Below are 20,896 nucleotides of genomic sequence, written 5' to 3' on the forward strand. Positions count from 1 at the left end.
TTGCCGCTCTTTCTTGCTCGCTCATTTACACACGTATTTGGGACATTCTTGCTCTTTCTTGCTCGCAACCTAAGTTCGGTTCCTGGCTCGTTTCTGCTATTTTTCGCTCAATGCTGCTTTCTGCTGCCCTTGCTGCTCGCTCAAAAACGCTTTTGTTGCTCGCTCATTTAGGCACGTATATGGAACATATTGGCTCTTTCTTGCTCGCTAGGATTTTTCTGGCTCATTTGTGCTTTTTATCGCTCAAAGGTGCTTTTATCTGCTCAAGCTACTCGCTCAAAAACGCCTCTGTTGCTCGCTCATATATAGACACTTTTTTAAACATTGTTGCTCGCAACCTCAGTTCGTTTCTAGGATTATTCTGGCTCATTCATGCTCACAATTGCAGCTCTGTACTCCCTCCCGTTTGATTCAAATTAGTTTTTTTTAATCCCATTTACTGCTGAAACGCGCTAGCACTGACTTGACAGTCAATTCAATTTTATTGCACATTAACGCTTGCATTATTGCAACAATATGAGGAGGCAATAAAAAGCAAAAAGCGTTTACATGCAAGAAATATGCACGCCTTAGCCAGCAAATCACGAGAACTGAGGTGGAGAGCAGGAATGTTCCAAATAAATGAGCGATCGAAAATAAAAATGAGCCAGAATGGCTCAAGTATGCATATTTCTTGTTCGTTAATAACTGCAACCAAAAAAGAGCATGTTTTTTATGCAATAATGGAAGTGGTAATGAGCAAGAAGCAAGAAATATGCTATCTAGCCAAGCCAAGCGCGTTATAACTGAACAGGGGATTTAAATTCACTAATACGTTTTTAAGCCTTGTATTAAATTCATAAAAGCTGTGTGTTAATTACATGATCTAAAAAAGCTCATTTTTTTCTCAATAAAAGGAAATGTTTTGCTGCTTTAAAGTTTTTGCCTGTCTTAGGTGTCTTTGCTCTTACAGAAAATTCCAAAATTAATGAACTCATGAAATGCAAACGAGAAAATAATTAAAGAATAAATTAATTAAAATTATTAAATAAGATTGAGCGATAATATTGCTTAAACATATGAAACAGCTTTGCTTGAAAACCATAAATGGCAATATTTTGAATAAAATTTGCATTTTTAGGAACCTAAATTGCTGTATTTTATTGATACCGATTTTCAAAATACAAAAATAAACTTTTTGGAGTAACTTCTCACCTCATAAGCTGCGGATCATTCTGTGTCTGTGTGGCTAGCTAAAAACAAATCAATTGAGATGTACATTAATTTAAAAAAAGTGCAACTCGCGTTTTCCTGATAAATTTGCCATAGCCTAATCCCAAAAATTAAAAAAAAAACAGGTTCATCTTTGCCATCCAAATAAACCGTCACAGAAACCAGAAACAAAATCAATGATATGCATCTATCTCGACGATTCAATGATGATTGGCCGGAAAGTATGATATTTTCGGCATAAAAACAATTTGTTAAAAGGGCTCTGATTTGTTTACGATATTGTATCAAATTAGAAAGGCAATTTTTAAAAAATTAATTAATGCGTATTTTAATGTGGTACTATTATTTCTACTTTCATCGAGCAATTCTAGTAATATATAGATTTAAAAGAAAGGATCACAATTTAAATAATTACTCACCATCATCACAGTCAGCAGTGGGAACAACTTCTGTCAACTGTCGATAGCCATGGCTGGTCCACACACTTGTGTTGGGATTAGCACGCTGACAAACATTCGAAACGATTCTTCTGGTTGCTGCCATAGTCAGTGGGGTGAGATTGTTCATCTCGCAGTACGCTCTCTGGCTTACTAAAATTAGAAAAGTTTTGCAAGATTACCTTTATGCTCATATGATTTAATATAATCAATCACCTCACAGAATAAATTCTTTCATGCAGCAAAACAGAAAAATAATAAACACGTAAAATAATAATTATCTTTATTGACTTTTCGGTTTTTTTTAAACTCAAAGCATTTTAAAATTTAAAACTCCTACACGTGATTTAGGATAATAAATGGCAAATGGTGAAATTTTCAAAGAAAAACTACGTGTTTTGCGCTCTCTCAAACTGTACAACATTAATTTAGCCATCTCAAAATTTCTCAGACCTGAAATTAGCTGCATATTTTTGCCTAAAAAATCTAACATATAATAACCACAGTGAAAGCAAGCTCTAAAGAATTAAGTATTCAGATAACCAAAAGGAGAAGAGAGAGGCACTTACGGAAAATGCACTCAACGAGCTTGCAGTCAAGTGCAAGGAAGTCTCCTCGCTCAGCATTCAGACGGGACCTGCTCAAAATGTCATCTCCAAACACGGCCTTTGTCATTTGAGTGACAAATCTCGCAGGACGCTGACTCGTGTACATATCAACCGAAGCGTATCTTCCTCTCAGGAGCACGTAGCCATTGCCGATGTAGTTCTGTATCATGAAATTTGGGATCAAAATATGATATGAAAACTGAAATTAAAATTGACTTACGTAATTGTTGCACACAATCTGTAGCAAATCAGGTTCATCGGAAGCAGCTTGCGTTCCTCTCATAGCAGCACTGGACTTAAGGAGCAGGTCAATTTTGCTATCCAGCACGTGAATTAACTGTAGCATTTCCACTGAGCAGCAACAAGATCGGTCTAAATTTGAGATTTATTATATACATAAAAATAAATAAAAAACAAAACTTCACCTTCACTGGCCAGACTTGGTTTTTTACCCACAAACTGAGACGACCTTGATGGTAAAGGGTCAACCTCGTGACTGCTCTCACCTACAATAAAAATCAATTAAACAGTTGGGTGAATAGCCCTTATTTTGCCCGCTAACAGATATATATTTATCGCACCTTGAACGACAGCGTCATCCCAATCAGAAAAAAGGCCATCAGATGACCACTCTAAGAATTAAATTTAAGTGCATAATATAAAAAATGATCATTTATAATTTTTACCTCTTTGAATCTGACGCCGTCTTTCTTCGGATGAATGTGTCTCAACTTCACGATGATCTGTGCTGTCAGCATCTTCGTCATGCTCCTTCTCAAGCCTGTGACATGTGTAAAATAGAATTACCAATTGAAAAAGCTAAATTTTAATAAATAATTTTATATCATTACATCTTAGACGATCCAGCAGTCGACCTGTAATTTCCACGACCTCCGTCCAGCCTCATGGAATCACCGGATTTGGCCAGAGGTCTGCTCCTCTCTTGGGAACTGTGAATATTGACTTTCTGGGTGGTGGTGTCCTTATTAGCAGCTCCAGTCTTAGTCACCGTGTTCGTCTTTGGCGCCCTTTTCTCTTGAGTACTGTATTTCTTGCTTGCTTTCTTGCTTTCTTTGCCCACATTTTCTTGGGTTGCTCCTGGACCATCAAAAGAGGTGTCGCTATCTTCTCCATCACCGGTTCCTGCTGCTAAACTCTCAGTAAACTGAACCTTCTCCTTTCCTTTCTCAGGCCTTTCATTTGTAGAAACAAAATTACCAATTGCAAAAATCAAATAATTTGATATCATTACATCTTAGACGATCCAGCAGTCGGCCTGTTATTTCCACGACCTCCGTCCAGCCTCATGGAACCAGCGGATTTGGCCAGAGGCCTGCTCCTCTCTTGGGAACTGTGAATATTGACTTTCTGGGTGGTGGTGTCCTTATTAGCAGCTCCAGTCTTAGTCACAGTGTTCGTCTTTGGCGCCCTTTTCTCTTGAGTACTGCATTTCTTGCTCGCTTTCTTGCGTTCTTTGCCCAGATTTTCTTGAGTGGCTCCTGGACCATCAAGAGAGGTGTTGTTTTCGTCTTCATCGCTTGGCAAATTCACCTCTTTAGCTCTTGATATTGCATTTAACAGATCAATTTGCATGTTACTGGTTCCATGCTAGAAATTAATATAATGAAACATGCAACACAATTGATAAAAATATATAGATATATTTATATATACCGCTTTTTTCCCCATTTTCTTTGACGGAGATCTCGGTCTATCTTCCTCATCGGCAGTTTCTAAATTTTTGGCAGGCAACCTTCGGATCCTTTTGGGTCTCTCTCCAGGGAAAACACAGTCAGCGTCAAGTTTCCTCAATTTTTCCATCTCTTGCATTTCACAAAAAGTGCCTAATTTAACAAATAATTATTAATAAAAACAAAACTTACTTTAGAGATGGTTAAAAACTAAAAATTACCTGGGCCATGTAAAATCAGAGCTGGTTTTGTTTCAAGCCTGCCACTTTTATCTTTTCCAGAAATCACGTTGTACTTCTTGGTTCCTTTTTTGGGGGGATCATCCATATTGTTTACTTCGTCAACCAAACAAACTTGCGTTTTTTTCGACTGGAACCATTCAATAACGACGTAATTACGTCCTTCTTGATTAGCCTTCTCTGGTGAAGGTCGAGATTGGCTCGTCATGATTAAAAGTTTAACTGGAGCAACCTATGAATTAGAAATAATTAAAACATATTCATTTACAAATGAAATTGACGAAATAATTAACAAAATTTAAGTATTCATTATTGCTGTTTCTGATTCTTTTTTGCACTGCTGAGCAAAAACATGCACACAGAATAAAATCAACAAAAATAACAATCCAATTGAGACTTTTGGTCAGAATTCAGTGCTTTAATTAAGTATGCATATTCATTCATGCATGTAAATGTATGTGCAATATTCATGCAATATTATGTACACATGCACGTGCATTCATTATGTACACATGCATGTACATGCATTATGTACATATTTACATGCATGTAAATGCATTATGTACATACATGCAAGTAAATAATGCATTATGTACATGCATGTATGTAAATGCATTATGTAAATACATGCACGTAAATGCATTACGTACATACATGCATGTAAATGCATTAATGTACATACATGCACGTAAATGCATTACGTACATACATGCATGTAAATGCATTATGTACATACATGCATGTAAATGCATTATGTACATGCATGTAAATAAATGCAATATGTACATGCATGTATGTGCAATATGCATTTTTTGTGCATATCTATGTCATTATATAATTATCCATTTACACATGCACAAAGTACATGCATTTACGAAACATGCACAAAGTACATTCATGCATGCATGTTCATGCATTATCATGTGTGCATGTACATACATTTACACAGTTTATCTTCAATTATTTACATGTGTGACTTCGCAAATATAACTGCGCGCACTTAAAATTCGGGACATGCATTGACACAAACAAAAAATACATAATCAACACTTATTTAGGAACTAACCTTGCTTATTGTGTTTCCAACAAGAGTCGGTAATTTATTATTAAGAAGATGTAGTCCGTTTTCTTCTACATTCACTGTCACGACTATCTCGTTGTTTTGATCGCAAGAGTGATTTCGGCGAATATTTTAGCCGGAACAGAGTGCGAGACAACAATAATGAAATTACCGATCGTGAGGTAAGGAAGCAATGCAGTAGTGTGCGGTCTGCGGTGGCGTCTGGAGACCAAATCGACACTCAACGCTGATTGGCTTCTGTGTGTGCAACGCTTTGCCCGCTAAATTAATTTACCTAGAAAGCGCGCGCTGGTTGTTCGTGCATTCTGCCTGGGCTTCCATATGAACGAATCTGCGTATGGATTGTTGTTTTGGTTTTGAGTTTGCCTGTGCATATAGCATATATACTGATCTACATTTTGGTTTCCTTCTGATAATAAAAGGACCAAAATGGATCAACAACTCGAAAGCAGTGGTTCAGCAGGACCACGAAAAAGGAAGAGTTACCGTGTGTTGCACAGTAATAATAAATTGCCGAGGCAGACAATTTATAACTGGAGGAAGAAAGCAGCCCAAGCTATGGATCAAGCTTATGCAGAAGAGACCACTAATAACATGTCATCACCGGTAAGTGAAAAAATAATTTTTCATAATTTTCAATGAAAATACAAATAATATTATAATGAGAAAATATTCTAATATTTATATAGGCCTCTGACTGGTATGCAGGAGGAATTTAAAAATTTAATTTGTAAATAAATATTAGTGATGATTAGTGTGCAATGATTGATGAGTCTGTTGAAATTTTTGGGGTTGTGGTTTTGCAGTAATTATACTTAAAAAAATTATTTTCATTTCACTACTTTAAAATTTTCAATTAACTTTTTGCAAAATTTAAAAATCTATAAAATTTAGAAAAAAATTAATATGGAACTATCGTGAAGGTAACACAATTTTATTTGGCACATTTTAGAATATTATTTGGAATTCCATTTTGTAAAACTACTATGATTGTATTGTTATAAATGTTTGTTTTTCCTTTTGCATTTTTTTACATTATTGTTTTCAATAATCAGAAAGTGTGCATTTTGAGAAGATCATCACCTGAGAAACAAACAAATAAATTGAATCGAAAATGGTTACAATACATGACTTTTTTGTTCATATTTTTGAAATATATTTTAAATCAATGTTTATAAATGATAACAAAAAATGAAAATACCACAGTAAATTTAATATTAATGTGTTTGATAAAAATACAAACAAGAAAATCAATTTTGAGACGTTAATAATAATAATATATAATTTATTTAAAAAAATTTAAGGGAGATGAATATGACCGTGAGGCAAGTGAAAATGATGAAGATTCTCAGACTCGTATAACGCATGATGAAAGAGGAGTTGATAGATGCAGTGACAACGATGACCAACCATCACCAGAAAGCGATGATGGCCATTATGAAGAAGAGCCTGAATGTGAAGTATTACAGTTGCATTTAATGTTTAAAATTAAGAAGAAAGTATTTATTGTGATGTTTTTCATTATTATTATTTTGCCAAGATGGAACGACGAGCTTCTCCCTCCTCCGAGATTGACGCCGATGCTGATGATTTTACAACGACGTCTGTTTCCTCTCTCAATGATTCTGAAGTTGATGAGAGCGACGTCGACGAGGATAATAGCGACGAAGAAATTAATAATGGGCAGCAAGAGGAGGTACTTTAATAGCTAAATGCTCACCTTTCATCATATTATTTTTGCTTTTATGGTACATTTTAAACTGGGAATTTAAACTTTGCTGGGAAAATGCGTCAATTAATATTAATGAATTTTCTTTAATTATAATCTTTAGTTTCTCATAAATTATATATTTCCCAAAAATTAAAATTTATGCCATGATTATTATTATTTCAGGAGTCAAATGAGGACTCACTACCAGAGGAATTTGACAAAAACGAGAGTTTCGCTGCTCCTTTTCTGAAGTTGCCACAGGTCCCCCTTTACCCTCCTGATGGTCCAAGTGTGGCAGATATGACGCTTGTCATTTTATCAATACTCATTAAACACAACTCTACTGACTCTTTGAAAACCGAGATTTTCCGCGGACTCAATCTTCTCCTTGGAACTAATGACTTTCCGGACAACCAGTATAAGTTGAAAAAACTTTACAAAGCAACCAGTGACACAATGGAATGTCATGTTTTTTGCAAGAAGTGCATGAAATATGTGGGATTGAAAGAAGAAAAGTTACTCTGTCCATCATGCAATAAGTTGATCAAAAAATCAGAAAAGGAAGAAAATTTCTTCTTTACCGCCAAGCTGAAGAATATTTTGTCATCAACACTTGAGAAGAATAGCGAGAGCTATGATGGAAACTTTGCTGAAATGCCATTAGTGAGGGCAGATGGAGAAGAGAAAGTCTTTTCTGATCTCCCAGATGGAAGCATCCACGCTTCGCTTCGTGGAAAATTCGGACCTTCCATTCATAGTTACAACATTTTCGGGGATGCTGCACCTGCTTTCGAAGCCTCGAAGAAATCCATTTTTGCTCTGATGTTGGCTCCAAACTTTATTAAAAAATCGGAGAGGTAAATGTGTATATATATATATGTGGTTGAATGAATATGGCTAAATAAATATGACTAAGTATTTCATTAAATTTTATATATATACATATGCAGGCTAATAATAATAGGGCACAACTTTCTGAAAATATAATAATTTAACGACAAAAATACAAATACTCGCAGATCTAGAAGCTGATGGTCGATTTTCTGCGCAGCAGCTTTATTTAATAAATCTGAATAACTGCTTGATAAATATATTACATGCTTTCGTTTATAAAGTTCTAAATTTAGTAGCTACAGAAAAATATTATTTGATCCCTCTCTAATTAATAATTAATATATGCAACTCTTTTATTTATTCCCTATCTCTAGGTCTCGAAACGTGAAGCTAGCAGCAATCTGGGTGGGCCGAAAAGAGCCTGATATGAATGTTCTTCTACAGCCTTTTGTTAAAGAGGCTAGGTATATTGCTGAAAAAGGAATTCAGTGGACGGACCACAACGGAGAAGCGAGAAACTGTAAAATTTTCCCACTCACAGCAGTCGCAGACTCGGTCGCGAGACCCAAGATGATCGGGTCATGCGTACACAATGCTCAATTTGGATGCACTTGGTGTTATCACCCCAACGACGCCATTGGGCAGTCGTACAACAGGTACGTAGAAAATGAGAGAACATTAAATATTTTAATATTTAACCACTACTTTGTGCATCTCTAGTAAATTCATAAAGCAATTAATATATTTCTATTTTTAAAGCTGCGCGCTTTTCAGTTTTTGACTTTTTGTGGCCCCTCTAGCTATTTTATATATATATATATATATATATATATATATATATATATATATATATATATATATATATATAGCGTTGAAATTTATACACCAGTTAATTATTGCTTTTTGCTTCTATTGATTATCATTCATAAATACACGATATTTGCCAGGTATACTTTTCGAGAACCATGTGCGCCACTACGCACTAACGTATCCTGGAAAGAGGATTTGGACACTGCCTTAAGCACAGGTGAGCCCTGCAAGGGTGTTCAAAATGAAAGCGTTCTGCTGGATCTACCAGGGTTTCTCATCCCTGAAAATATTGGAGTTGAGCAGATGCACGCGGGTAAATTACTTATTTAATTATAGAAGATTACACTTTTTTAAATTGATATTCTCTTTTTTAGCTGATGTAGGCCACTCAAAAACAGTCCTGAAATTGTGGACAAGCAATTTTCGCCAAGACTACTACATTTACACTCCTGCAAAGCGAATGCTCCTCGACAAAAATATGTCTGAGGTGCGACTGCCGACTCTGAAAAATGCAAGATTGCTCACAAAATTTACAGACTTTAAATCATGGAAAGCTAGCCAGGCAAAGTTGTGGACTCTTCACTTGAGTGTGCCATTGCTCATTGAGGTACAGAAGCCAAAAGATGTAGCGGTTTGGGCAAGGTAAATGTTTTTTCTAAAACTTATTTATAATTGCAAATAATTAAATAATACTGTATTTATGCGGCAATCTGCCCAAATACTTAATAATCTTCTAATTATATCTACTTAAATTTTTAATTATGCAAGTAAATTTTTTAAATTTTACAAATTAAAATTAATCGAAAATTGTTTTTATCTTCAAAACTCTTATTTAAGTAGAAAAATGAAATCTCTTCCCTGAAGTTAAAACGTATATCTTTTGTCATTTGATTTTCTCTTAAATATAAATATTTCCAGCCTGTTCTATACTTTCACTTTACACCCATCTGTATTATTATATTTACTTGCTTTACAGATTTGTCGCTGCATATTGGCTCCTTAATCAGTCCACGATTACGGAGACTGATCTGATTACTGCTCAAACCTACCTAGAGGAGCATTCTCAAGGATATGAGACACTCTACGGAACTCTGGTCATGACGTCAAACCTTCATCAGTCTCTTCACTGGCCATTGGCTGTTGCTCGAATGGGTCCGTTACAAAACTTTTCGGCATACCAGTATGAAGGAAAGTTCCCAGACATCAAAAAAGACATCAGCAGCACGAAAGCTACCGCACAACAGGTAATGGAGCGTGCAATCATGAGAGAATCGCTCCCTCACATTGCACAGACAGTGCTCAGGAGGCAACAAACAAAAGAGTACGTTTCCCAACTCTTAGAAGGCAAATCTACCAAAGTCGGACCACCTGAGACAAGAGGCCCACCAACGTCTGAAGATGCTGAAGGGAAGCACTTCAAGAAAGCACTGTGGTCAGGATTTGTCCTTCGAACTTTTGAGAGTCAGAAGGGTACACGCAAATGTGACTCTTGCGTGCAACTGAAAGACAATACATTTGGTATCGTCACAGATGTCATGAAAATTGTTGAAAACAACAAAGTCAGATTAAAAATTTTATCTTTGAACTGCACGCCACACATCATCAAAAAGTGCACAATTAGGTCGGGCGATCGTGAACTGAATATGGAAGACCTGAAGCTCCCTCATCTTTATTCAGCAAGTGTGGCGCACCAGCGATTGAGGGTGGTAGATGCCGAAATGGTCAAGGGTGTTTGTATTTTGATGGAAATGACAAATGGAAAGTTGTATGTTAGTGTTCCACCAAATAATGAAGAGGCCCAGTAAAAAGCATAATATACACAGTTTTATTTATCTATCATTAATAACCCATCCTCGTTTTGGTCTCATGCATGCATGTTAATCTGAAGCATTCAATTTGATTCGTAAATATAAAACCAAAATAAATCATTGGCGACTGTCTATATTTTGGCAAATATTTTCGCAAGCCAGTTTAATGAGCGAGAGCGAGCCGAGCGTGAAATGAGCCGAATTTAGCAAGACACTTTCAGCTCGAGCAGTGTCAGCTGAAAAAAGCAAGTGTTACTCATGAGCAAAAGTGAGCAAGAGCGAGCAGAGCATGAATGAGCAGAAAATTAGCGAGTTCAATTAAGCTCGAGCAGGTTGAGCTGAAAAAAGCAAGGGTTGCTCATGAGCAAAAGTGAGCAAGAGCGAGCAGAGCGGAAATGAGCCAGAAAAAACGAGCAATTTACGCTCTTTTTTAATACAAGCCGCTCGAGCAAGAAAAAACAAGAATTGCTCGCGAGCAATTTCTGCTCTTTTTTGATGCGAGCCGCTCGAGCAAGAAAAACCAAGAATTGCTCGCGAGCGATTTTAGCGATGAGCGAGCTGAGCATGAAAAATGCCTAAAAAAGCAACTCGAGCAAGAATGAGCAGCCTTGCTCGCTCATTAATGCTCAAGATTTTCTGCTGGGTTATCCATGCCGATTTTGATAATGAAAAAATAGATTTCCTGCATGGGGTTCTATATATACAACATGATATTTATATAGTCATCTTCACCCAAATTGTTTCAAGTTATCCCTATTTTGCTAAAATTTTGAAAACGTTTGGTTCAAATTGAATAAACAAAAATATCAAATTTCGTGATTTTTTCGAATATCTGGACCATCGTGGACACTGTCGGATCGCTGTGGAGAGCGGTTTAGAAGAGAGAATTATTTTACACTGCAAGCTCCTTCAATACACCAATGAGACCGTGCGGTCTTGAAGAGAAAAATTACTCTGCATCTGCATCTGCAAGCTCTTTTCATATTCACCAAAAAGAGCGCGTGGAAGTCTAACAATTCGAAAAATTCATTTTGTTACCTGCGCATCAATTTCACAGCCCTTGACAGGAAAATTCCTGATTTTGTGATTAAAAAGACCGAGAAGGAAACTAATTTAAAATTAAATTTAAAGTTTCTTTTTATGACGTCTGTATACTTTGAAGCGAAATATCTAGTTAATAGCTCATAATATTCTGCATGGGGTTCTACATACATTTTCTTAGTCATCTTCTCCCAAATTTTCACGAGGTATACCTACTTTGCTCTAAATTGGGAAATGTGTAGCTCATTGAATTCCCAAAAATATTAAACAGTAAAAAAGTGAAACGCTTCCTTTTCTTATTATATACCATTATTCTCTCTGTCACCATCAACAAATCTCATGCATGAAGGATAATATGACCTGATTATTGGCATGATAGGAGATTGGTTGGGAAAAGTCACAGATCGAGGGTAAGTGCAAATTTATGGCTCACGAGAAACGGAACTGAATATTATATCCAGACAATTTTGGTGTTCATAAGAATTTATGGCAAAGGTCCTGGTCACCTTTATCAAATGCAGGTAAATGCTCGACTGGCAAAATCTGGTCTTGTTGAGCATATATTCCAGGTTAATTTTAAAAATATAAAAACATAACATATATGCTCAAAATAAACCAGTGATTAATTTTCTCTCGTTAATACCTTCAAGCATTTCACGTCTATAATTCGGTCGCTTTGACATTTAAGGTAGCTATTTGTTCGGGAATTTCAAGTTTGTTATTTGGGGATCTCATAATGATGCGCTTCTTGGATGCAAATACGTGTGATTCTATTGATTTATTTTTCTGAACTTTCCATATTTTAATAGATCTCTTATTTTTGTCAGTATATAAAGTATGAGCTCGCTCTGTATAATTTAATTGCTCGCACTACAAGTAGAAAATCGATTCTGGGGCTGATAAAAAGGTTGGTGAACTTTAAATCGGATTTCTTTCTTTCGATCATTGCAGGTTTGCATAATTCACCAGGCAGCAACTATTATAAGTGTGTAATTGATGTTTTAATTAAATGATATAGACATATTTGGCTATTTGGAAAAGAACCGTACTTTTATTGCAATTACATGTGTTAAAATCAGGGCTGGGCATGGGTATTAAGCGGTATTTTGCGGACCCGGTTTTTTGCAGCAAGTTTATCCCGCATTTTTGGTGCCCATGAAAAATTACATTTAAAATGTCCAAAAAAACTGAAAAACACATGAGTCAACAAAAAGTAATTATGAAAGTCAAAAGAATTAATAAAGTAATAATGGTTAATAATCGTAACCAAAAACCCGTTTCCTCTCCATATAGGGCATTTATTCAATACTTTTACCATGAGGTGCAAAAAACCGCACAAAACTGGTAAATACCGCAAAAAACCACTGCACTGCATACTGCAAGTTTGGGAATCTTCCGGGAGATACCCAGCCTTGGTTAAAATACATAGTTAGTCCAAATATAAAGTACAAACAATCACGCACGAATAATTACATCTGGGCCAAGCGGGGAAAAATCAGTTTGGTAGAAAAAAGTAGCTGCGTTGACTTATAAAATCGTTTTTAAACAATTATCGTCTAGTGCATCCAGAACAACTTGGATTCTTGATATTTGTTGCTATAAGGTTGTAATGTTCGCTTGGCAGTACATAAAAAAAGTTAATGACACGCGTGAGTGGGGGATCATATTTTATTAGATTGACGTTGCTCTCGTTATGAGTTTCTAAAGTTTGGCTTTAGAACCTTGTGGCCTGTGATAAGCATAAGGCTGGAGAAGCGGGAAGCTCGACAGACCACTCTTGAAGCTGCAGATGTCTTCGATACGCGTCGGCTACAATACATTCAATCAATTAATAAATTATTTCTATAGTAAAAATTAAAAAGTACCTTGCTGACGATTGACAAGGGTTCAAACTCATCAACCTCAGTGCCAGCAGATCCAGCGCCTCCTTCCGCGGTTGACAACACGTGGACCGCCAGCTTTCGCCTTTTGGCCCCCTCGGCGTGGATGTGATCATTGTAAAATTGAATCACATCGTCCTTGGTGAGGGTCTTGAGAAAGGCAACCTCGATATTGTCCCGGTCAAAGCAGTACGCTTGGATGGAAATTTCGGTCCAGTAGTGATTGGTCAGTTGTTTCATCTTCTTGGGCTTCTCCAGCCGCAGTACAGCCAGGGCTTCTTTGTGCCTTTCAAACTCCTCGTCGCTCATTTCCTCGAGGTACGACTTCATGCTCAGCAGAAACTGCTCAATTTTGTGGTTGACGTAGGTCGGATGCTTGTACGACTGCACCATGATTCTCACGCCTTGGCCCGTCAAGTTGCGAGACAGCGTCAAGTGCACAATGTAGCCGAGCTGCTCCTGTAATTTAAATCCGTATTTTTAATGGATTTGTCTGATTCAATTTTTAGGAACTAAATTAATTTTAATTTTTGGTATGATTTTCTCACAAATTTTCGATTTTAGGCATGTTAGGCCTGTTTCGTGTCTTCAATTTTCAGAGCAATTTAGTTATAATTTCTAGAAATCTTGAACATCTTAATTGAATTTTGAAAATTTGGTTTGAAAATTGATTTATGAATACTCTATGAAACGTAGGCGCGGAGTTAATTTAAATTTTATGCCTAAAGACTGCGTTCCAAATATGCCAGCTTTATAATAATAATATTTGACCAAGCCGGATTGTTTTAATGGATTACACACTCTGGCTAAAACCGACCGGTCAAAATCAGAAACATTGCAAAGAGAACTACTGCTTTCTCGTGACATACAGCTACGGAGAGAAGCCAAAGAGAGATTATTTTAATTACTAGTATTTTTTCAACACAGTGTGCCATTTGCTCTCAAGTTTAAAATTCCCAGCTTAAGTAATTTATTACGATAAATTATCTAACGAACAATATTTCAATCGACATGAAAATATACTGACTTTGGTCCTCAGCACGTTGAAGCATGGTTCGCTGGCGATTTGGACGAACAACTCAAGCAGCATGTTACTCTCTGTGCTTTTTGGCGGACACTGCAGAAGAACGTCGACGCAGGAGGTTTTGTGCGTTTCATTTGTTACTTCGTAAACATAGTTGCTCCCTGCCAATATCATAAACATTATCAAACAATAAAACAAAGAGTGTATATAATTTTACCATCCTCGAGTTTCATGTCTCTGTAACGCAGCAAATGCGGTGGCAACAAAGGCTGCACGTTCTTGACCAGTTTGCCCTCGATCACATCGATCAGTTTCTGGGCTGCTGCTTTGTTGGTGTTGCCGTGGATCAGGCACTCAATGTGCATCATGGAGAAGAATTGCGGGATGAAACTCTTCAGGCCCTCGATGGACAGATCTGGAAAAAGATAATTTTATTGAAGCATTATTAGACGTTTTTTGTATTTGAACAAGAAAAGGTCACACATTTCTTACAAAAAGTAAAATATTTTTTGAAATTACGTAGTGTTTAAATTTTAGGTTTTTTGGTTAAACAACTGGCATTAACACTGATTTTTTTTAAAATAATTTTGTCATCAATGATGAGAATTTTTAATCTTCAATAAAAATGCAAAATATTGCAGAAAACCCCGCGACACAATGTTTTCAAAGGGTTTTAGCGAACCCTTAGAGATCAATTAATAGATTTCGGGGTGCAAACCACGTGAAATGGTCGAAAAGTTTATTTATCAACGAGGAATTAAAAGCGACGTAAAATGTGAATTTACAAGTCCTAATGCATGCCATAGATTGAGTCAGATTTAAAAATATTTGCTTACATTTTGTAGCATCCAGCAGTTCACTTTTAAGCCACACTTTTTCCAGCAAACACGCTGATTGGTAATGCATTGCGTGCGTGTATGGTTGTTCTGCTTGAAAATTCTTCAAACTTCGCACATACTAAAAAACAAAATCATAATTCTCAATTATTTAAGAAAATATAAGCCTACGTATTCCTTGAAAATCTCATAGCGTTTCTCGTCAACCTCCAAATTGATCAGCGTGTCGAGCACTTTGGTTAGCAAGATGTCTTGCTTGTCGTGAAATCCTTTGATTGTCACCTGTCAAAAGGTTAAGCATATCTCTAATAAATTATTTCATTAGATTTACTCACCATCAAGCCATATTTGGAGTTCACAACACCAAACTTGAGAGAAGCCAGGGAGGCGTCGTACGAATATTCAGTCAGGGCGTCATGAACCAAATACAGGTAAATATGTGTAAAGTTTACCCTGAGCGGGTCCACGAACGCAAACGGACTGGCAATTGAAATGTAAATTAGTATAAATTTAAAAACTGTAGTCATTAGGTTGCGTACCTAGTCAGTTCAATGATCAGGTTTGATTTTGGGAGGAGAAACTCGTCATCCTTCTTGTGCCACACCCGAGCAAAGTGCGTCTCGTGAATGATTGCAGGATACTTTGTGGGCTGCAAAACATTCAATTGAGTTAGGATTGTTTAGCTAAATTTCTCTGATGCGTAAACAAATGAAAATTGTATGAAAGGACATTGTCGGATTTCCGACTGGTTGGTTTTAGTAAAAAAGAAGTTGGCTTTGAGGAAAATGGCTGGAATATAAGTTCAATAATTGTTTTAAAATATTTTTGTAAGATTAGTTTCACTCTCAAGTAGAATATTGCATATAATTTCACAAAATTATATTCTGTTAAGTTCACTAAAACAAGCAACATTTTAAATCAAGAGTCTCTGACACATGTGTACCATTGATACTCACGTTATCATCATCTGGCAAAATATCTAAGCTGCTTGGAATGAACTCGTTCTTTTTGGGCAGCTTCAGCTCTTCAATCGGCTTAGCATTCTTCCACTTTTCAATCAGCTCTGAAGGAATGTCTTCGATTTTGTATTTGGTTCCATACCATTTCTCAGTCTGGTCAGCAATTGGTTCAAATTGTTTGGAGATGATTCCAATCCTGATTGAAGGGAAAAAAATTAAACAAGAGTTGGAGCATTTTTCAATTGTTTTCCACCTGCAGTTATCTGGAGTCAAATTTTCCAACACTTGATTTATAAGCTCAGGTTTCCATTCAGACAATAAATATCCTGAAGTTAGCACCTCGTCCACCGGGTATTCCTAGAAAATAACAAAATTCCCTTTTCTTAAGTGTTTGCAATGCCGCCAGCCAGTGGCACAATACTAACTTTACTTATGCAAATTTGGGAAATTAATTGCACTTAACACTGCGACTACACTTGTGCAATAATTCTGCTATCTAGGCGTAAAAAGCAAATAATGTGACTTGCTGAATGCTGAAATTATTATTATTACTCCTTCAAATGGAAACAAATTTAGAGTTTCAGCGTGACAAATGAAATATTTTCACTCCTATAATAGTACACAGTAGCATGAATTAATCTGAAATATCGCAGTGAAAATGCTCTAAATTTTGTAGAATTGTTTCGTTATCTGTTAACAGCTCTGAAAAGGTGGTTTGATATAAAATTCCTAATGTCAACTCACCAGCAGGTCTTCAACAAGGTCGACAACATAATCCCTGGGCGATTCTTTGTCTTTGAACCGGAAACTCATGTTAGTGATTTCCACATATTCTTTGAAAATCCATTCCTTTGGATCTTCTTGCCGAAGCAGATTGATATACTAAAAGTAGAAGCGTCATTGATTGATTTCTCACAGAGCGTTGCACTGCAAGAGTACCTGGAAGATGAGATCAACGATGTTGTCAACGTTCTCGAGACCCTTTTCAGTCAGATCAACGTTCACAGCAAAAAAGGAAATGTCCCTGGCCACAGACCTGCATCCAGCATTCAGATGACTTGACCAGCCACGCTTTTTCAGAGCAGAGAGCAAACTGCCGCTGCTTTCGTGACCAATCAGGTGGCCTAAGTACCTATTTGGCTGAAATTTCAGAAAATGATTAGAAAATTAAATCAAAATTAAGATATACTAGTCAATCATCGGCAGAAAATAAATAATTTGCTTTGTATCTCAAATATTTAGAATTTTCCCACTTCAATTTTCCCATTTTTTGTGCCAAACTATTGCAGAAAATTTGTTTATAGTTATAAAGAAAAGTAATTTGTTTGTAAAAATACTTTTGAAGATCTACTAAACGACTTTTTGACTTTTCTTAAATTTAAAAAACGATCTCTATTTGTCTCTATTTGAGCTGCTGATAATTCTTACATCGTAGAATTGATCAAGAAACCCCCTCCGATGACTAAACTACAAAATATTATATGCTTACGCCTGCTTTGTAGTGCTGCTTCATGTCAGGAATGGGAAAGGTGACGCTAAGTGATCGCCAGTCTTTTATTGGCACAGCCAGTCCTTTCTTTTGCAGCTGCTCTTGGCCAAAAGGATTTCCAGGCCACTTGGGCAGAGCGACTTTTTTGTTCTCAATTGTTCCAAACAAATTCACAGCTGTATCTTGCAGTTTGTCTAAAGAGTCTGTAAAATTAAATATTTGAAAATGTCCACGTTACCCTTCTTTCAAACTCTGGTAAAAAATTTTAACTGAAATTAGTTATGTATCGCACCTTTGCCGAGGATCACGAGCGACATGATGTTGGACGAGTAGTAATCTCTGTGGAACTTGAGCAGCGCCTCCCTGACATTAATTCCATTTTTTTGGGGATCTTCGACCAACGTTTGCAAGTTGCCAGTGCCAAATTTACTGTAGGGATGGTCCTTGATGCTGGTGCTCCTTTCCAGCTGGTGTAATCGCCATGAGTCATTGGCCAAATTTTTTTCATGCTCCGAATTGACAGCTTTTACTTCTCGGTCTGTCGCGTCCTCGGTGAAGAGAGGCGCCTTAAAGAACTGAGAAAAACTTTATGCAGGATCATTATTTGTGAGTTTAGTTATTATTTTTACTCATTATTACATGTCTAATGCGTTGTCCAAGTGTTCCGGGCCGACGTCGAAGTAGAAGGTTGTGTTTTCCATGGAGGTGAATGCATTTGAACTGCCACCATGCTCGGTCAAGTACTTGCTGTACTCGTTCTCGCTTGGGTACTTTTCCGTTCCGAGGAACAGCATGTGCTCCAGAAAGTGAGCCAAGCCATTGAGTTCCATGGGATCGCTCATGTGACCTGAAAGTTGAGTAATTTTTATTTATATCATTTGCTCAAAGTGGTTTTAGCAATTTTTCAACAACTCCGATTATTATAACAATTAAAATGGACTTGTATCTAATTGCTTTAAAACTTCCTCCTTTGATCTTTGATTTCTGAAATGAAAAGATTTAAGGAGGAAGTTTTAAAGCAACAAGGATGAAGTCCGTTTTAATTTTAAAATTGAAAAAAAACATCAATTTTTACTCATATAATATATTTTTGTACAATTTTTCGTAATTGTTTTTATCCCTGTATTTCTTAACTCATTTCGTTTTTCAATCAACTTTGAGTTTGAGTGGAGTTAAAGTCTCTGTAATAGTTTCTATTCGAAGATAAAACGAAAAAAATACAATATTTCTATGAGAACGTTTACTTAAAACCCCTATAAATTGATATTTTTCATGTACATTATATCAGGGACCATAATATATAGGCACAGTTTTTCCAAGATATTTTGTGAGGCGAGTTTAATTTTCATTTGAGTGCTCTGAAAGATTTTAAATCCTTGAAACGTTTTATATCCTTTGAGTCACACCCTTTAAAAGCTGATAACGTTTAGATAAAGTAATATACTTTTAATAAAAGTTATAAAATTTAAGAGATTACTTGTCAAGAGATAAATAATTGTCGAAAACAGATTTTTTTTACTTAATTTTAAAATACATAGCAGAGAAAATTTTGCGAGACAACGCTTCATTATTTATATTATCTATTTAGACTGAATAATTAGAATAAATAGTCGCTTGTTGTAATTGCACATAGTTAAAAGCTAATTATGAATCAAGAAGAGGGTATTTGATCAGATTTAAAATATATTTGTAGCTTTGCAACCTGCTGGGAAAACTTCTTGCTTTTCGCAAAATGATGCAACTCATTATATAATCAAGTGGCCAATTCAGAAAAATAATTACCAATATTAACGGAGAGTGCAGCTGCCGACTTATCAGTTTTTGGGTCGCTGATGAGTAAAACCCGTAGCTCATTGTCCAAAATAAGGCCTCGGTAATCTCTTTGGTCCTCTGGACTTTTCGTGATGTTCTCGATTTTCTTGACCATCGTGGACACTGACGGTGTGGAGAGTGGTCTAGAAAATAGACTAGTTTAGTCAAATAGATACACCACAAAGTCTAGGAATGCATTTCATTACCTGCGCAACGATCTCAAAGTCCTGACAGGTAAAGTCCTGAGTGCAACACCCAAAAGAAACATATATGCGAGGGTTAATAATGGTTTTCCTATTAAGAGAAATTAGGAAAATATGTAACAGATAAATTCCGATTGGATGGGTGAAAAGTTTGAAAAATATTAGAGAAAACGGAGAAAACGAAAACCTTTACGAATTTTAAATTTGCTCCTGCCGTTCCTAAATATTCAAACTCTCAGAATGAGCTGTCCACGAAATCATCCACGATCTAAACCATTGTTTCAAGGCTTAATTTCTCGGATCATGCCTCTTTTGTTGATTTCACCCAACCCGTATGAGTTTGCAACCGCATCAGCTGAGCAGAGCATTGGCATCGCGCTCACTGCTTGCTGTATGTATTACGGTTTTAGGAAAGAGTGCAGCTTTTTAGCACTGGTGTCTTGGAGCCAAACCACCAATCAGAAATGGGGACTTTTTATGTTGATCCAGTGAAAGGCCTACCTTTGCTTGGTGCTGCTACAAACGTCAAAAGGATAAAACAATGGTTTCACCACTCATTGCCAGCTCTTTTTACAGAACTACCTCTAACGTATTAAAATGCTTGTACTGGATTGGTTTAATAATACACGTAGCCATCTAGTGGCCAACCATAATACTGAACGGAATGCAGCACAGCACAGCACAGAGATGTGAAGATGTGAAGCACCAGCGTTTCAGTGGTTGGATTATTTTACTAACGTGGTTGCGACCAGCTGCCGGTGTATTTAGCCCCGCCCACACCTGTGTGGAAATCGTGGCAACATCACAGAGTGCACTCTACGTCGCTCTACGGTCACGTAGTTGAGCAAATGCCACGAGATGGCAGATGAGTGCGCAAAAAGAAAACATTCTTCACATCACATGAGCAAAGCGCGGCAAATATTGCCAGCAGCCTCAGACAAAAGGGACAAAAGGCTGAAATTTAATAACTGTTTTATAATTTTCGAGTGATTCTTGCTACACTTGGATTTGCGCTTCATTGTGTAGCGATATAAAAATCGTTATATTATTAAAAAATCTAACTTAATTCGAGTCTTCTTCAAATAAAAAAGTTGATTGTCTTTAAAATTCTTATATAAAAAGTTGTTAAATTTCGTAAATTTCTCATTCTAGTTCAATGAACTCGTTTTTTTTTTAATTTTACGCGAGTAAAGCAATTTCACGATGCAATAATATGTATTG

At 36.5% G+C, this 20,896-nt stretch overlaps 3 protein-coding genes and 1 long non-coding RNA gene across 9 annotated transcripts; 2 read left to right on the forward strand and 2 right to left on the reverse strand.

Moving 5' to 3' along the window:
* Window positions 1-1,113: 1,113 nt before the first annotated feature.
* Window positions 1,114-5,402, reverse strand: LOC135946606 (uncharacterized). Of its 2 annotated transcripts, XM_065494894.1 has the most exons (12): window positions 5,254-5,402; window positions 4,170-4,419; window positions 3,932-4,101; window positions 3,510-3,865; window positions 3,109-3,450; window positions 2,944-3,038; window positions 2,839-2,889; window positions 2,683-2,763; window positions 2,478-2,629; window positions 2,219-2,417; window positions 1,632-1,802; window positions 1,114-1,232 (listed from the first exon to the last, which is right to left on the reverse strand). In XM_065494894.1, exons 2-12 carry the CDS (start codon window positions 4,393-4,395, stop codon window positions 1,210-1,212), a joined length of 1,866 nt encoding a protein of 621 aa, XP_065350966.1. In that variant the 5' UTR covers window positions 4,396-4,419; window positions 5,254-5,402; the 3' UTR covers window positions 1,114-1,209. The 2 variants fall into 2 exon arrangements, with proteins under 2 accessions (XP_065350966.1, XP_065350967.1); XM_065494895.1 differs by lacking the exon at window positions 2,839-2,889.
* A 565-nt stretch (window positions 5,403-5,967) lies between these two features.
* LOC135947368 (uncharacterized) lies at window positions 5,968-7,474 on the forward strand. Its single transcript, XR_010575622.1, has 3 exons — window positions 5,968-6,728; window positions 6,809-6,964; window positions 7,163-7,474. It is a non-coding gene; the product is annotated as an uncharacterized LOC135947368 (long non-coding RNA).
* An 81-nt stretch (window positions 7,475-7,555) lies between these two features.
* On the forward strand, window positions 7,556-10,660 carry LOC135946102 (uncharacterized). The gene is made up of 5 exons (XM_065494154.1): window positions 7,556-7,836; window positions 8,188-8,469; window positions 8,761-8,936; window positions 8,998-9,265; window positions 9,600-10,660. Exons 1-5 carry the CDS (start codon window positions 7,634-7,636, stop codon window positions 10,426-10,428), a joined length of 1,758 nt encoding a protein of 585 aa, XP_065350226.1. The 5' UTR covers window positions 7,556-7,633; the 3' UTR covers window positions 10,429-10,660.
* A 1,833-nt stretch (window positions 10,661-12,493) lies between these two features.
* LOC135946006 (insulin-degrading enzyme-like) lies at window positions 12,494-20,209 on the reverse strand. 5 transcript variants are annotated; one of them, XM_065493986.1, is made up of 18 exons: window positions 20,177-20,209; window positions 19,679-19,714; window positions 19,443-19,615; window positions 18,300-18,507; window positions 17,953-18,245; window positions 17,661-17,863; window positions 17,111-17,311; window positions 16,916-17,053; window positions 16,425-16,528; window positions 16,169-16,367; window positions 15,752-15,861; window positions 15,548-15,692; window positions 15,384-15,494; window positions 15,213-15,333; window positions 14,594-14,791; window positions 14,380-14,537; window positions 13,338-13,811; window positions 12,494-13,281 (listed from the first exon to the last, which is right to left on the reverse strand). In XM_065493986.1, the coding sequence occupies exons 3-18, from the start codon at window positions 19,585-19,587 to the stop codon at window positions 13,174-13,176; spliced, it is 2,916 nt and encodes a 971-aa protein (XP_065350058.1). In that variant the 5' UTR covers window positions 19,588-19,615; window positions 19,679-19,714; window positions 20,177-20,209; the 3' UTR covers window positions 12,494-13,173. The 5 variants fall into 5 exon arrangements, with proteins under 5 accessions (XP_065350058.1, XP_065350057.1, XP_065350056.1 ...); XM_065493985.1 differs by lacking the exon at window positions 20,177-20,209 and adding an exon at window positions 19,869-20,037; XM_065493984.1 differs by lacking the exon at window positions 20,177-20,209 and adding an exon at window positions 19,863-20,037.
* Between the last annotated feature and the right edge of the window lie 687 nt (window positions 20,210-20,896).

This window comes from Cloeon dipterum, chromosome X (genome assembly GCF_949628265.1).
Source record: "Cloeon dipterum chromosome X, ieCloDipt1.1, whole genome shotgun sequence".
Lineage (NCBI taxonomy): Eukaryota > Metazoa > Arthropoda > Insecta > Ephemeroptera > Baetidae > Cloeon > Cloeon dipterum.